This window comes from Protobothrops mucrosquamatus, unplaced genomic scaffold, assembly GCF_001527695.2.
Source record: "Protobothrops mucrosquamatus isolate PMUCROS unplaced genomic scaffold, P.Mucros_1.0 scaffold39, whole genome shotgun sequence".
Taxonomy (NCBI): Eukaryota; Metazoa; Chordata; class Lepidosauria; order Squamata; family Viperidae; genus Protobothrops; species Protobothrops mucrosquamatus.
Genome location: NW_015386421.1, coordinates 776,937 through 794,064, shown reverse-complemented (window position 1 = coordinate 794,064; position 17,128 = coordinate 776,937). Strand labels below are relative to the sequence as shown.

The 17,128-nt window shown below is 35.1% G+C and overlaps 1 protein-coding gene across 1 annotated transcript in view; it reads right to left on the bottom strand.

The window, feature by feature from the left end:
* TESK2 (testis associated actin remodelling kinase 2) overlaps window positions 1–17,128 on the bottom strand; it is a 43,661-nt gene that overhangs the window by 3,204 nt on the left and 23,329 nt on the right. The window contains exons 4-9 of the mRNA XM_015811324.1: window positions 8,285–8,431; window positions 6,132–6,214; window positions 5,492–5,567; window positions 4,815–4,898; window positions 2,083–2,169; window positions 750–897 (exon numbers count right to left, since the gene is read on the bottom strand). Of these exons, the coding sequence (XP_015666810.1) occupies window positions 750–897; window positions 2,083–2,169; window positions 4,815–4,898; window positions 5,492–5,567; window positions 6,132–6,214; window positions 8,285–8,431 (625 nt within the window). The remainder of the gene's footprint in view (window positions 1–749; window positions 898–2,082; window positions 2,170–4,814; window positions 4,899–5,491; window positions 5,568–6,131; window positions 6,215–8,284; window positions 8,432–17,128) is intronic.

The following is a 17,128-nucleotide window of genomic DNA, read 5'->3' as shown; positions in this document are numbered from 1 at the left end:
GGGGGGGGGGGAGAAAAGTTCTGAGACTGCTTCTGAAGTGGAAAGCCTCTCTTTCATGAGAAAATGTCGTAAACTCTGAGTCTATCTATTTAGAAATCTGATTTGGGCCATCTTCTCCAAATATGCCAATCCTATACATTTGAGGTTGGAAGGAATGTTGTAGATTCTTGCCTTTCATTATAAAGTCTGTGGAGGAAAGACTAGAAAGCTAGCTTTTTCTATGGTTGCCCTAGGTTGCCTACCATGGTTCACAATGCAGATAGTCTAGACCAGGGGTAGGCAACCTCGGCTCTTTTATGACTCGTGGACTTCAACTCCCAGAATTCCTGAGTCAGCTGTGCTGACTCAGGAATTCTGGGAGTTGAAGTCCACGAGTCATAAAAGAGCCGAGGTTGCCTACCCCTGGTCTAGACTAATGTTTATGTATCTCCCTCAAGTTAACATGAACAACAACATCAAAATTAAATTCTAACCTATCAGAGTGACTTAAGAAACTATGTGTCCAACAAATATATCTGTGGACTAAATCTGATATACTGTGAACATCAAATTGTATTTCCAATTAAACTTTTACTTTTACAAGTAAATTAACTCTTATTCAATATATGATTATATTTAGTTAGACTTTGTTAGAATATTATAAATACAATGGCTCCTACTTATAAATAAAAACACAATTCATTAACATAAAATATTTAATGTTTGCTTGGCAAGCTGGCTAGTTTTATGATCATATTGTTTGATCCTACCTTTGGAAACAGATATGGGTTTTCGATCTGTAATATCCAGATTTAGTAGCTTCCTTTCTCTTTCATCTTCTTCTCTTTTCAAATTGCTCAGAATTTCCTCCAGTGTTTTGACAATATCAGTAAATGAAGGGCGTAACTTTGGGTCCATCTAAGATAAGAATAAATGCTAAATTAAACACATAACACAAAATCTATGCTTCTATGTCACAGTTAGTCCTCAACTTATGACCGATTGCTTAGCAACAATTTGAAGCTGACCCCCCCCAAAAGCTACTTACAATCTAGTCCCTAAGTTACAGCTGCTGCAGCGCCCCCCCAAAAGTCTTTTGCCTTTATGACTGAATGATGAAATATCTGTTATCTGAACGCCCCCTGCTTTCCACCACATCTTCCTCCTCATCTTGCATCAACCTTTGCCACTTCTATTTCAAAGCTCTCCGGAGCTCTGAAGCTTGGGTTAGGGAAGAAGGACAGCCCACTCTGTTGTTGGACTATGCAACATGATCCTTGAAGCAGCTTCCATTTTCCTAGCAGCTGCATTGAATTCTGGCTGCTCAGAAATTGGCAGTTGCTTCCGGAATCACTCTGCATGGCCCAGCAATGGAGTGGCTTGCTTTGCTTTCCTAAAATGAGCTCTAGAGCATTTCAAAAGATAAGTGTGTGATGGGTGACATGGTGTGAAGAGGAGGGTGTGGGTCTGGTGGGGGCCTACAGGGACCTGAGGGGTGGGAAGCAAAGCAACGAGTACCTGAGGGGTGAAAGATGCCTTGGGCGGTCAAGGAAAGGGCCTGCACTAGCCTCAGAGGCAACCCATGCTCCACTCAATGACTCGCATGTTCATTTAATGACTACATTGAGAAGAGCAGGGATGGGGGTTTGTAACTGAGGCAGTCATGTGGCTGCTTCACTCAACAGCTGTCGCAACTTCTGACCATAATGGGCAATCTCCATTATGGTTATGAGTTGTGGACTATCTGTATTCTACCAATATAAAAATGTTTTATCATTAACATTTTGTGCACATGCAAATATAGAAACACTCTATAAAAGAAAATTTGCTGGATGCTTCATTTTCATAAAACCTTGTCTAATATAATATAGGAAAGAAGTATAGTGATAGCTTTTTATATCCTTACTTTATATTCTTTGCTCATTTTTATACCAAATCTACACATAAGTAACAAATGTTATAAACTAATTCATACAAATCATTCATATTTGGCCTTCAAAACACTTCATAATTTCTGAGCTACAAAACCTCCCAATTCATTCAGCATTGTATTTTTACATTTAACATAAGCTGGGATTATAATTTTTTTTTGAGGATACTGACGTTGCAGCAATTGAAGGCTAACTGGAGAAAGTTGGGAGGACAATCCCCCACCATGTGCTGAAAGGCATCATAATCCAGTCCAAAATTCTACATGAAAAAAGAAAAATGCTCTGTTAATATCTAAATAAAACAAACATGTATTAAAGAAAGCAGTGGGGAAATTACAAGGGTTAAAAGATAAAACATAAAAGATATAGAACTTAATTCTCCTCCTGAGCTCTGGGTCAGTACTTCTGTGGACTGGACAAAGAGATGCTGATGTTATTTTGTCCTCCTTCGTTGGCCTAACAATACTTTCTGAATCCAATGTAATATTGTTCCATCCTTCTCATTACTCGGCTTGATTGCTGACTATCTAGATCAGCATTTCTCAACCTTGCAACTCTAAGATATGTGTGGACTTCAACTCCCAGAATTCAAGCAAAGGAGCAACGCTGGGTGGGGAATTCTGGGAGTTGAAGTCCACATGGTACAGAATTGCTAAGAAACACTGAGAAACATGCAGCTTGATCTCAGAAGCAGCTGCCAGTTTCTGAACAGCCAGAATTCAATGCAGCTGCTAGGAAAATGGCAGCTGCTTCAAGGATCATGTTGTGTGGCTGAACAATGGAGCAGCCTGTCCTTCTTCCCTATCCGAATCTACATATTAACCAGCAAAATTCCAAGGACTGATTTAATACTACATTTTATGATTCTAAAACTTCCATAAGTATATTAGTTTGCTGGTAAACCATTAGATTATTTCTACAGCATGTACTGAAACATCTTCAGCCTGTACATAGCTCAGATACTGTAGATGCACCATGCTGAATGGAGGGAAAGAGAAAAAGCAGCCCAGAGTGCTACTGCATTTATTCGGGACTCAGTTCTGAAACTAAAACTAGTACAGAGAAAATAAATGTTTCCCTTTCTGTCTATGCAGAACACTCAGCTCTTTGAATGTTGGAAACACAGCACCAATTCAGCTTTTTAAAAATACATTTGGAGTTATAGTATAAGAGAAAGTATTCTAAGAGATAATAGTTTCAATCCCATAGTCCAAGTTAACTCCTCCAATATAGTCTAACATTTAGAACTGTGAAAGATGAGATATACAGTAGTGGCCAAAATTGTGGAAACCTTTTGGGAAAAGTGTACATTTGAGGTTTGATGGCTAATAACACCACTTTTTTTTTTGGAGTAGTACCATAAACTTATGTATCAACGGAAAGATAATTTAATCAAGAATGTAATGCAACAGTTTGTTCAATTATCTGTACTGTATTCTACTGTATGAAAAGTTATAGCCAAATAACCAGAAAAAGGAAGCACAACTTGCTTAGGTTGATATCAGGTAGCTTTCCTTCATCTGATTGTAGCCAATGAGCATGAGTGTTTAGAGAGCAATTGGGTGTCATCTTGTTTTGACAATGAGCCAATCAGCCCACAGTAGGATTCAGTTATTGATGTCATGTATTGAAGCTGAGAGGAGGACATTTGTCAGTGTGTTATGTGATCGCTATTAAGTTGGTTGGGTTTTTTTGTGTTCTTTCATTTAGTGAGCTTGTAAAACGTAATAAAATTAAAGTAATGATGCAAAGAGTTGACTGGTCACCCAGAAAGCAATGTAAAATAGTATTATTAAGTGAACAAGGCTACAGTTATAAAGAAATTAGAAGACAAATTGGTGGAAACTTAACCAAAAGTGGCATTTCTACTGTACACTTTTCCCAAAAGTTTTCCACAATTTTGGCCACTACTGTATAGAGAAATTTATAAATGTGTCTACACCAAGAAACTTAGCCGTCACGAAGTCTAACATGAAATGCATTTACAAAAGAAAGCACTACTATACAGTACCTAGTACTTGGCCAATATCATATTACAATGTAGAAACAATCTGCACAGTCACTTTGTGATGCAATGATATCATAAACCACTTATGAAAATAGTTTTGTAATAACTTTAGTGCAGACTACTTACAACATTGCTAGTTTTCTTAAAGATGATTCTTAAGAATATCTCCATATTTCACCTACATAATATTTCACAGAAATGTGCCCTACATTAGCCAATTTTGTCCATTTATTTTGGAAGCAACTCTCAAGAGTATTAAAACAGACCTTTTATGTCAACTGCTATCTAATTCTTTTTACTGGGCTTGGAATTTTCAAACACAAAAGTAGTGTTCTCTCATCGAGCTAGAGTTTTTTTCACTTTAATATTTTTCAAGATTCCTAATGCATATATTTCTCAAGCATAACCTAACTTCAAAATAATATGCTGTTTATAAAAGAGGAAAAAAAGTACTTTAAAAACAGTGTTGATGTAAAGCAAATAAATGATGATATGGTATGAACAAAATAGCCACCTTTTCATAATGATCTGTGAAAAGGCAAAAAGATGTGGGTGAGATCTAATCAAAAGAAGAAAATGTCCTGATCAGACTGCCCTCTTCTCATGAATGAAGGAGCCATAGAAACGTCTTTGGTATTACGACAGTTAATCTCTTGAAAAGTGGCTGATTAATACAATATTCAGTCCAATATTATGCAAGGATAATTATGTACTCTAAATGAGGAAGGGAGAGGAGAGAGGGAACAGCATTCTGTGCCAAGCTTGGCATATAAATGTAACAAAGGATTAATGTTTTATTGCAACTTTTATAGCCCATTTGGCAACTCTATGGAAATTAATGACCCGTGTAACTAGTTTTTTCCCCTTGATAATCCTTATCAGTGAACTTTGCTCACCTCTGTTCGTGGGAGATAGTCTGGGTCTGCCTGGATCCTTGCAATAATCTCACAAAGGATGATCCCATATGAGAACACATCTGCCTAAAAAAAAATATATAACCCCAGATTTATTTTGCAGGTATACTCTTTCTCTTCTCTACTATCGCTGGTTTCCCCCCCTACAGTATAAGAGTATTTCTATCACATATCACATGCAAAATGGGTGCCTAACACATTGCAAAAGCTTATATTACCTACTGCATCATTTCTAAATTTCTGATGGCACCCAAAATTCGACCAGCTAAGAAAAAGATTGCAGTACTGTTGCTTTATCATTAGAGGGAGCTATAAAACTTGAAAAATATTTATCAGCTTTTTTATTATTATTTTTTTTAAAAGCTACAGCTTATTGGATTTACAGGTTTGATTTACAGGTTTAAAAAACAATATTTCACAAAAGATGGATAAGGACCTATAATACTGTTCCCAATGTTAGCTAAAAATAAAATCTAAAATTTTAGATTCTTAATATGGAAAGCAAACAATTGCTCCACAGTATATCAACTTTATCAGAGACAGCAGCATTTTCATGAGGTAATCTAGCTAGAAAGAAAAATAGAAAATATATCTTATGTAAAAGAAAATATGCTAGACACAAGTAAACATTGCAACATTTTATTTCAAACATAACCTACCTTTTCATTATATGGCTCATCTCTCAGCACCTCTGGTGCCATCCAGTAAGGAGAACCTACCACTGGCAACTTCTCACTTCAACAAATTTAGAAAGGTAATTATTAGAAGTGTTTTCTCATATATTATACAACCCCTTTAATTTCAGCAAGGGAATGACTATCATTCCATTCCAAGCAAAGCATATAGGTAGGACAATGTTGTCATTATTTCACATATTTCACAATCCTGAAAGGTATTCTACCAGGAAGTATATTACAAAGTCTATTGAAAGAAGAAAATATTTATGTGCCACAGTGAAAGGTTTAAGCAAAGTTATACCTATGTGTGCAAATCATTTATACATGGCAATCAAATCTAAATGGATATTCTCAAGGTTTTTTTAAAACTGTTAAAACTGCAAAATAGCTCTTAAATACATTTAGTATCTGCATCAGTTACCTATCACAAATCTGCTGTTCGTGCATATAGAGAATGATTATATTCAAAAGCTAAAAAGTAAGCAGTTCAATAAATAATCCAAAAGACTTTTTAGTCAAATGCTGAATCTTAGAAGGCAATGATCAGTGATTCACAATTGTTTAGTTTAACATTATAATATTATTAAACTCTAATTGGTGTTTACTCAGAAATAATGCTTACCTATAATCAGGAATTTTCTCTGCCAACCCAAAATCACCCACTATAGCAGAATATCCATTCTCATCATTCTTTATTAAACAGTTCTAATAAAAGCAAAGAAACAATAATGAATATTAAGTAGGCATAGTACCACTATAATACTGCTGCAATAAACAATTTGATTTTGATTCCGCCACCTATGAACATACCAGTATCTGCCAACCTCTTAACCCATTCTGCCTTTTAAATGTTTAAAAGATTATTTAATAATTAACAGCATTTTAAAAATGAATCGCTGCAAAGCTATGTGCCATCCTCAACTTTTGATGAACAATTCCACATAGGCCCCATGGGTAGACTTAAAAAAATAAAAATGCTGAATGGGAGTAGCTAGTGCTTTGTTTGTAAATACAACAATGGTAAGCAAAGGATTGAAAACAAGTGGCCTTGAGGAAGCAGTAAAAAATATAGCAATAGCACTTAGACTTATATACCGCTTCACAGTGTTTACAATCCTCTCTAAGTGGTATACAGTGTCAGCATATTGCCCCCAACAATTTGGGTCCTTTTACCGACCTTGGAAGGATGGAAGGCTGAGTCAACCTTGGGCTGGTGAGTATTGAACTGCCAAACTCCTGGTAGTCAGCAGTGAGCAGAAGTAGCCTAACCACTGTGCCATCATGGCTCAAAAAGTAAGCCTACTATTTGACCCTTCCTTTACAATAGCTATTTGGTGAAGGCAACCTTCATCTGACAGACATTTCACCAAGTGCCTATAACCAGATCTCAAAATATTTACATAGGTTGTGGACCTATCTACATAGTATAGTACTGTTCTTTATTTCCCGCCAATTAAATAATTTCTGCTCCAATGGTACTGAATATTGCGCATAGCATATAAATAATCTGTTAAGAGTAAGCAAGAATGAATATTGGAATATGTTGAAGGCATCTTGTGATATTAACAATATTGATCATGAACAACTTAATGGAAGTTGGGAAAATACATTTCATTTATTTGTATCCCACCTTTATTATTTTTACAAATAACTCAAGGCAGTGTGCATACCTAATATTCTTTCCTCATCCTATTTTCCCAAAAAAAACCCACTCTGTGAGGAGAATTGGACTGAGAGTGTGTGTGACTGGTCCAAAGTCACCCAACTGGCCTTAACCACAACACCAAACTGGCATTATACTATCAAAACTTCAGCATATTTTTTTATGCACAAAGATTTTAATTCTAAATATTATTAATTCTCACCTAAATGAATTTTAGAATATACAGCTCACTTTGGATTTCTAACTGTACATAAAGCCCCCTGAACTGTGCTTACCCAATGCACTTTGAATCTTTTCATCTATGACTATTGTTATTTCTAATTAAACAAATGTATTCATTTAGTTTATTTGAGATTGAATATTTGTTCACTGCAAAATGTACATAAATCCTAAAGGAATAACATTAATCATACTGCAATGTTAAAAACGTGATAAAAATCCACACTTGAAACTACCTTTTTGTAGGTAGCTTCAATGATTTAATGATAGTCGTTTGTTTCCCTCTCTCCATTAGTACATAAGACTGTTGTTTGATTTGTAAATATTACAAAGGAATTATTTAAAGTACTATTTTATTAAGGTTCAATAAAGAACCATATTTAGAATTTGTGAAAAAGATATTTATCATAAATGGTACAGTGATTTCTTAAACTCTTGGTTAGTTTAATCCAAAGCTCTAGGAGTTATAAGCAATTGTGTTCTTTTGCTATGTACTGTTGGGAAGTGACTTTTGAAATTGACTGATTGATTGAACCTTTTTTTTTTTGCACACGACGGCGGAGGCCTAAAGCGAAAAGGTTTTATAAAACCCAGCTGAAGGCCTAGGACTGGGGCTACGGCGCGCGTGCCCACAGAGAGGGCCCCGAGTGCCGCCTCTGGCACCCGTGCCATAGGTTCGCCACCACTGCCCTAGAGTGTTATAGAAGTTAGAAAGCTATAAGAACATTGCACCAAATAACTTAATTTTACATCTATTTTCCTGGAAATATAATTCTTAACTCACAATTGCAGTTTGCTTTCATCTGATAATAAGCTTGGAGAAGGGATAAAGAGATCAAAAGAATTCCAAAAAATTTGCTGCCAGCAAATACAATCAAATAGAAGAACATTACCTTGGAAGTCAAATCTCTGTGGAAAATTCCTTTATAATGAAGATAACTGAGTCCGAGAGCAATATCCAATGCCAGCTTTACTCGCACTGTCCAGGACAAGTGCAGATTACTATCTAACAATTGTTCCAGGTTACCACAGTTGATGTACTGTAAAGAAACAAAGCTGTGATTAAAAATATAGTTCAAAGCAAAAAAATACTGGTGAGAAAAGATGGTACATTTCAACATGGAACTGGGTTTAGTGAAGAGCTCTTCTTTGTCTCAGTAGACTAACAAATTAGTGTAACTGAATTAAAATATCCTATTATAATCCAATACACAGTTACCGAATACACCGTGATTTGATTAGCTCCTCTACTCAAGCAAAAATTATGATTCTATATTATAAAGATTAAGCACTGAAAGAAGATACAGTAATTTTGATAATTTTGATTCTTACTAATTTTGATTCCTTAAAGTGCTCATAAAAATCAAAAATGTAAGTTTAAGAACAACAGGTAAGTACAATAGAAATTTATAACATACTATCCTGGATTTTAATAATTATAGTTATTATTTACCAGCAAGGGTGATAAGATTTAAAGCCCTTTTCTCCCTTATATATATATTTGTATAATAATTTGTTTTCCTCTATCTCACATATAAATGTTATGATTAAGAACTATACAATTTTGTAAACTGTGGTGAAAAGGGAATTGCAAAGGGAATTTATGATTTGGGACCGCTGATGTAAGAGTTACACTAACATGGGAAATTATTTCTGTTAATGTTAACTGAAGCAAAATAGAAGAGCAACTGAGGATAATAACTATAATTGCAATTATTTTAATTACTGCACTTCTCAAGTTCAAACTAGAGAGAGGAATGAAACTAGATCCTATTGCTCAGGTGAATGTTACTATCTGCCAAATGACCTAATTATGGCTTTTCAAAATGTGCAACAGGATTAAGTTGAATGCTTGCAAAGTGTTTCCTAATTCAAAAACCTGTTGTAAAAGGGGAGGAGAATTTACTGCTTTTTCTTTTCTTTCAGCACCCAGCCCAGGTGGGTCCTACATGTTCAATGTTAAATTTAATTGACCACTTTTTCTTCTTCGTTTGTACCCTATTTTTTTCTTTTTCCTTTTTGTTAGGGTTGAATGTATGCTTTTGTTTTGTTTCATTTTGTTGGTTTGTTTTATTGTTTTGTAATTTATTCTCTATGATAAAACAATAAATAAACAAAAAACCTGTAAGTGTTTGACAATAGTCAATGGGTTGAAACATCTGCTGCTGAACACCCAATGAATAGGAAAACAGTTGATCACAGACCAGACTGGAAAAGGCCCTGACTCTTTAGGTTTCTCTGCCTGCATTCTCTACATAACAGCAGGGAAAGATACAGAACTTTAGTGGTCTATTATGATATTATAATATACACTAGATATCCTCACCTTATTTTGAATGTGAGTTTCTGAAGGATGGAATTCTAGACATAATAGGCTCTCCATTCCTGAGCTTTCTGGCCCAGGGAAACAACTGATAACTTAAGTTTTCCCAAATTGTTTTGATAAAGATCACCCTTGAGTGAATGCTTTGACTTCATGACTGAAATTTGCACATTTTATGGATGTGGAAGAAGGTAATTAAAGTGATCCACACTAAAAAATTATATGTCTGAATAACTTCTCAATGTGCCTTACAAAATTTCTTAGCATTTTAGCAAGCATTTTTTCTTTAAAAAAATCCTCTTTGATTTCATTTTCCAAAATGCAGAAATGAGTTGAGAACATGGCAGAATGTTCAAGAGCATCTTTTCACATTTGAATATAGTACAAACTATAACAAGATAATATACCAATGAATTGTATGGTTTTATTTGTTGTTGATTCTTCTTTCCATTGGTGTGTTGGGCTGTACTGATTAGTGTTCACTGTAGATGTTTTAATTATTATACTGTACACTAAGAGTTATTTGATTGTGGGAGGATACAAGTCTAGTCAATAAATCAATCAGAAAACCGGTAGTTATTAAACAGCCAACCGATGTATTTATAATAAGAGAACTTTTCAGTTTACACAATCCATAAATGTAATCAGGTTCCTTGGAGAATTATAGCCACCTTTATATGAACTTGACCCTTGCCTTTCCTTCTTTATAAAGACAAGGAGAACAATGAAATGGTTAATGAAAGCAGTGAACATCACTTTAGCATGCAGCTCGATTGTATGTCACCTAAAAGTGCATAAGAGTTTCAACATTAATCAAAATGAGATTGAAAATGCATATCTATGCCTCTGCAAGATAATAAAATACACTGAAACTGAAATCCAATATATTTGGAAGGCAAGAGGAAGAGTAATCTGTTCAGAGATCTGGATGGCTCTCACCCTGAAGGTGTTCAAGAACCTATTAAAAATGAACTTTCACCCTCACCTATTAAAAAACTGGTTATTTTCCCAGTCTCTGGGGAAGAGCAAAGATTGAGTCCATGCTGGATGGATTTTGTTCAGTTCTTGTTGTTTCTAGGGGTGTTCATGTTTTTCTGAATGTTGTACATTATAAAAAAAAAACCTTTTAATTATAAATTGTTCAGGATTTGGACAGTCTATAATTGTTTAAATAAACAAATAGCCTCCAAGGCTCTGTATAGAGTAGTGTCTTGGCTCCAGATATTTCTGAGTGCAATAGATTGTCCATTTTAATCTAACTTTATATAGGATTATGGAACAGACTTCAGATGGCCCATTATAAGCCCTGACCTGGTGTTAAGGAATGTTACTCGATTGGTTTTGTAGAAACTCTACAACTATTAATACCATTAATCCTTACATACATCTTGACAACTTATCTAAAATGGCACTAGAAATCCAGTGGTGCTAATCCTTTTGAGAAGGACATTTAATAACATAATTATTAGTTTATGGTATTCCTCGTTCAACATAAACATAACCTCTGAAAGAGATTGTTTATAGTTTGGGTACTGCTGTGACTATTTCTTCATATGGTGCCTGTTTTGGTTGTCTTGGAACATTTTGTAACACAAAATATACATAATGGTTTCCTTGAACATATTCTCATTGTTATGGGAAATAAAAATTTAGAACAAGATGCAATTTCCAAACTACTACAATTCCATTGTTATGTCCCAACTGAGGGAAACTGAACTGCAGTTTGAACAATCATTGTTCATCTAAGCAGAATAACCTCTGCATCCCATTTGGAATATACTAGGGACTCCTATTTTAAAGATAGATGCTGACAACCTGAAACCATGCTATGAAGAGTGGAAAGAGGGCATATGTATGCCCTCACAACTATTTAGTATCATAATTAAATTACAGTTCAGAGGTAAGTGAAGACTTAGCACTATTCAAAGACTTTAATAATGCAACTACATCCAGTTTCATAATAATTGGCCACTTTGTTTCAAGAACCTTGTTCCTTGTAACAGTAACTTAATCTAATCTCAGAGCAATTAGCAGGTGAAAAAGGCAATTGCACAGAGAACATATTACATGACCGGCAGGGGAAAAAAATAATCTGGAGAAGCAGAGAACTTGTTTATGTTTTCCACAGATACCAGATCTGTGTGGCAAGATTTTGCATCCTCTACATCTTTGTTGTCATATGGTGGTGGTCTTAGATTTTTTCAAATCTTTCTCATATCCACAAAGTCTTAAATTTATTTTACCATTCATAATTCTCCCTAATCAAAACCCTTAAATGAAAGATAATCACATATTTACTGCCCAGATGTAAATATGGAGAAGAAACAGCAAACTGAGAATGGCTCCTTTAAAAGTAGAAGTGACAATGGTGGAATGAAAAGCCAGCAAGTAGATTGGCTCTTCTAAATAGTCTCTGGACAAGAAAAGGTCACAGGATCGCCCAAAGTGCTCCATACAGTTTTTCTTCACACAGAGATCGGAAGATACCAGACTTTGGCTCTGGAAGATGAGGGAATGCCATTTCTGCCCAAACTACAGCTACAGCCTTTATGGAACAGAGCTGCATGCTTCCTTTTCTAATCACTTTTGGAAATTATTTGTTAATTGTTTTTCAGATATTAAGATATTTCAGGATGATAATTTTTTATAGTACTAGGTGAGTTTCCTTCAATCCTTAGTGAAATAAGTTTTAAATACAAAACTTATTTGAAGGGATTAAAGATTAAGATGATAGTCAGTTTATTTCATCAAGATTAAAATAGATTTGTTATCTCTGATAACCCTTAGTGGACTATTGGTGACTAGGACTGTATGATGAAGCTTTAAGCTTTATAGATAAGAGAAGAAATATGGGGAAAAGATCTTTTGTTGAATTTTAAGAGAAGTAATACATTATTAAAGTTGTTTGTATTTATTGCGATGAAAAGGGAAGTCATTTATTAAATATTTTTTCTTAATTATATTTTTATTTTTTTCTATTTTTCTCTGTTCTACACTTTTTTCTTTTTATTCTTTTAATTTTAGTTCGCATTCGCCTTTATCTTTTAATTGCAAACTTTAATAAAATTACTGCAAAAACAAAAAAAGTATATGCTTGACTGACTCTTGAACTGTCTTTACAGTACATTTTCTGCCCAACCATTTGATTACATGTTGATTATCTTTGAGAAGCTTTAAGCCTATCCAACTATATCTGCGCCAATTTTGGTGAGCTCACTGCCTGAGACAAAAGGAAAAATGAAATAATTGGAGAGCCATGCTTTTTATACCTTTACCTACTCCTATGTCGCAACATATTAATTTGGATCTTAACATTTAAGATCTATATTATATATATTTTCCTATAATAGGGAGTAGTTGAGAAAGTTTATTCTTGGTTCCAAAATCAAGTCTACATAACTCACATATTCATGCCTAGACTATGAAAACTTAAGGGGGAAAAACCCATACATAGCAAGATCTTTATTTAAACTAAGCCATGATACCATATTTTCTTTGTTAGAGGGGTGTTGCTCCCTGTTGCTTAATGAAGCACTAATAAAAACATTTCTATTGTGCTGTTCTATTGTTTATGCTTAAACAGTTGCAGTACATTGGCTTAATGAGTTTTATTTTAGGAAAAATGCGGTATTACAAATTAACACTCCAAAAGGCAATTTTTGTTTGAAATGCATTAGACTTATAACTATTTTGTTATCCTAGTAGGATTGAAGCAGCATATAAACCAGTGGTGAGATTCAGCTGGTTTGCACCACTTCGGCAAAACCGGTAGCTAGTTTTTTGTTGCCCAGGCCCAGAATGGACTTCCGGAAACAGCATCCACACAGAGAACCGGTTGTTCACATATTTGAATCCTACCACTGATATAAACTGATTGATGGGTCACTATTTTTTGTGATATGTTGGAATATTCTAGTAGACTTTTATACCTCTATTCATATAGAAGAATATACAGCTGTTAACTGAACAGAAACAACAAAAAGTATAGCAGACACTGTGAACTGATTCATATGTACATTAAAGGCTTGGCCTCTTAATTTTCTCCACAAGATTCCTATTACGTATGGCATTATAATATCAAGGAAACATCGTGTGCATCAGATTATACATAAATCAATATATCAGGAAAGAAGTCAATAATCATTTCTACAGGAATAATGACACATGTTTTGCAGCTATAGATAGAGATGCCACCATCCTGAATGTTTAGGTACATGGCATTAAATTCATATTAAGGATGGTTTATGCATTTCCATTATTGGAAGGAATCACAATATCCAACAGTGTGAAATACAGACTTATTTCAACCATCATTTGTTTAACTAATATAGGTACACAGAATTGTGAGTACACATTTTAATTGCTAGGCCTTTGAGCACTTGTACATTCTTATGACATGTTCTTATGTATTAATCCTTCAAGCATCAGCCATCTAATTCATGCTAAAATAATGGGCAGAATCCTATTGAAATTGACATTTGAGTGTTTTGAAAGTATCCTAAATGGCATACCAATACTAATCATGTGACAGCCTATAATACCAGAACTCTAAGAGACATGCAAACTTCCAACATAACAACAGGGTTAAAATAATATGGGTGGATTCACTCTATGGGCTGACTTACTGATAAGTAATAAAACATAAAACACAGTGAATGTTCAGAGTTGCAGAATAGGGAATATAAAGTTTTCAAAGTACTGTATGAAGCTTGTAGACTTTTTACTTTTAGCAAAAACCTTAAATACTTACATAGAAGAAAATTAGATTGCAGTTGGAATACATAGTATTTATGTATATGTTTATTTTTAATTTCAATATTTGAGGCCATCTAGTCACTAATGAGTCTGGGTGGCTAAAATGTTCAAATATGTCATATTATTTTAAATCAAAGTACACAAATAAAACATTAGGCAGATTAAAGACTGTTCTTTTTAGAAAAAAATACTGTTGTTCACCAAATTACTGGAAGAAGATAAAATCCATCTTTTGAGCAATCGGGAGAATCTGAATAGACTATGACTCAGTTAAGAAGTATTAGCATCACAACTGGCAACCAAGACTCTTGAGATCTTGCATGCTTTTCATACAATTATCCTCAACTTGCTGTTTATTAACTATACTGTGTCATTACATACGATACTTAGTACTCATTACCAAATTATGATTCACAAAACCATTTCAATCCATGTTCTCAAACTGTGGCTTGCAATAGATTAGCGAAAACTAGAAATTGAGGAAAAACTCCAAGTAAAAAGAGGGGAGGAGGAGAAATAGTTTGTTGGGATGTTTTTCCACAAGTAATAATGTAATATTACATCTTAAATGACTCATAATGGAGGCGAAGCTACAAAATAGCTTGCTTCACTGCAACCCATTTGATCTGCAAATAATTTCATCACCACTATACATATTTTGCTTCCTGCAATCCTCATCAACTACTGTCTGAATCACACTTCCCTATTTTCTGTGACAATGCAGTTCATGAACAATACTTTCATCCAATTATTTCTCAGACTAAATTATCCAACAGTTGAATGCAAAAATACATCCAAATGCAACTAATCTACGTGTAAAAGCCCCATTCCCTTTCACAGTGAAAGCAACCTTTGTTCACCATTTCATGTTTTATATGCATGACATTTATGAAGTTATCATCACCTTCCCCTAACAGGCATTTATCTTTTTATGTATCTATATGGAACCTTACTAAACATTCCCTTTCAAAGGCTGCAATAACAGGTATTGTGCAGAGGTGTTGTGGAGGCACTGGGCAGTCACGGGACTCTTTCAAGGGAGGAATTCATTGTGAACCAATTAACAAGCTCACTAAAAAGCTAGAAAAGCTTCTCCTCTACTTCTGCCAAATCAGCTTTGTTGATGGAGTGTATTTCACATAGCTGAGAGTTTTATGCTGGCAAAGCAGCATTCCTGGACTTTTCCATGACTAGGGATGATGAAAACAAAGTAGGGAGACAAGGGATGCAGTAAGCATTCTATCCAATAAGAAACTACATGGATGATCTCCAAATGTATCCATCTGTCTGCACCTTGCATCTTTACAGAGGCAAGGAACAAGAATTACCACATTTTTCATGGGTGACGTGACTATTAAGTGAGCGACAGGCCATTCACAAACTGTAATGTTACATACTGCAAAAAATGGGGACATATAGTCCACATATTTAATTTTATAGATATGATAGAATTCATGGTCCTTGACTCTAATTATTTTAAATTTCCCTAAAAATTCTAACTATAGGGCAGGAGTCCACAACCTGTTTGCCGTGGCCCACCACCGGTCCATGGCCTATTTGCAACCAGGTGGTATAAGTGGCTGGCTGGTGCACACAAGTGCCGTGGGCGCTTAGGGCCCCACTCATGTGGGCATCACAGGCACTCGTGGCCTCACTCACGTGAGCATCACAGGAGCTCGTGGCCCACTTGTATGATTGGTGCAAGCACTTGGGACCTCACTTGCGCGAGTGTCACGGGTGCTCTTGGCCCCACTCACACAAGCAATGATTATTCGTGCATACACACACGCACGCCTGCCCCTCCCACAAAACCATCCCCTCTTTCTCCCCCTCTGGGCTGCCAACCTGGAAAGGTTGGAGAACTCTGTTATAGGGAAGCAATCTTTGATGACCAACATCTTCCCAGCTTTTTTAAAAGAAGTAGGAAACATTACCACCATATCTATTCCTCTTTGCTATAATTTATGGAATGAATTGTAGGCTCTTGCTTTTGCGATGATTGCTGCCAGACTAATCTACAGGATGTATTGTACAGTACAGATAAAATTTGAAGCTCTTTCTAAATATGAAACTATCTCTAGAAGTTAGGTAGGGTATGCCTTTTGCTACATTGTGAAGCAATTAAATAAAACTTATTCAGTACACAATTTTAGTGGAATGTTTCAGGTATATAATACTAGTTACTCAATAATTCCTCTAACTGCAATAAAACAATTTTATATTGGAAAATTAACTTAGGCCAAGAAGCTATTCAGTTGAGTTCATTGAATGAACATAGCTAATATCTCCTGGACAGAAACAGTTTCAAACTTTCAGCTCATAATATAGCACAGAAGTCCATTTTTTAAAAAAATCTAAAAAATCCACTGACTTAAACAAACTCATGGATTCATTTAAATTAGTTCCTTGGCTGGCCCATTGTGCTTTGGATATGGTAAGAATATGAGATGGCCAAAAGTACTATGGAGGATTTTCAAGGCAGAATCTCTTTTAAAAAATGCCATTCAGAATAGCTTTAATTTAGAAAATAAGATACCAGTTATCACTCCATTTCTTAATTGTTCATGTCTAATCTCTCTTTCTTTCCTTTTCCCACCTCCCAACAACTTCTCATCCTCACCCAAAATCCTCAGTGCCAGAGGAGAGGAAGATCTTTACC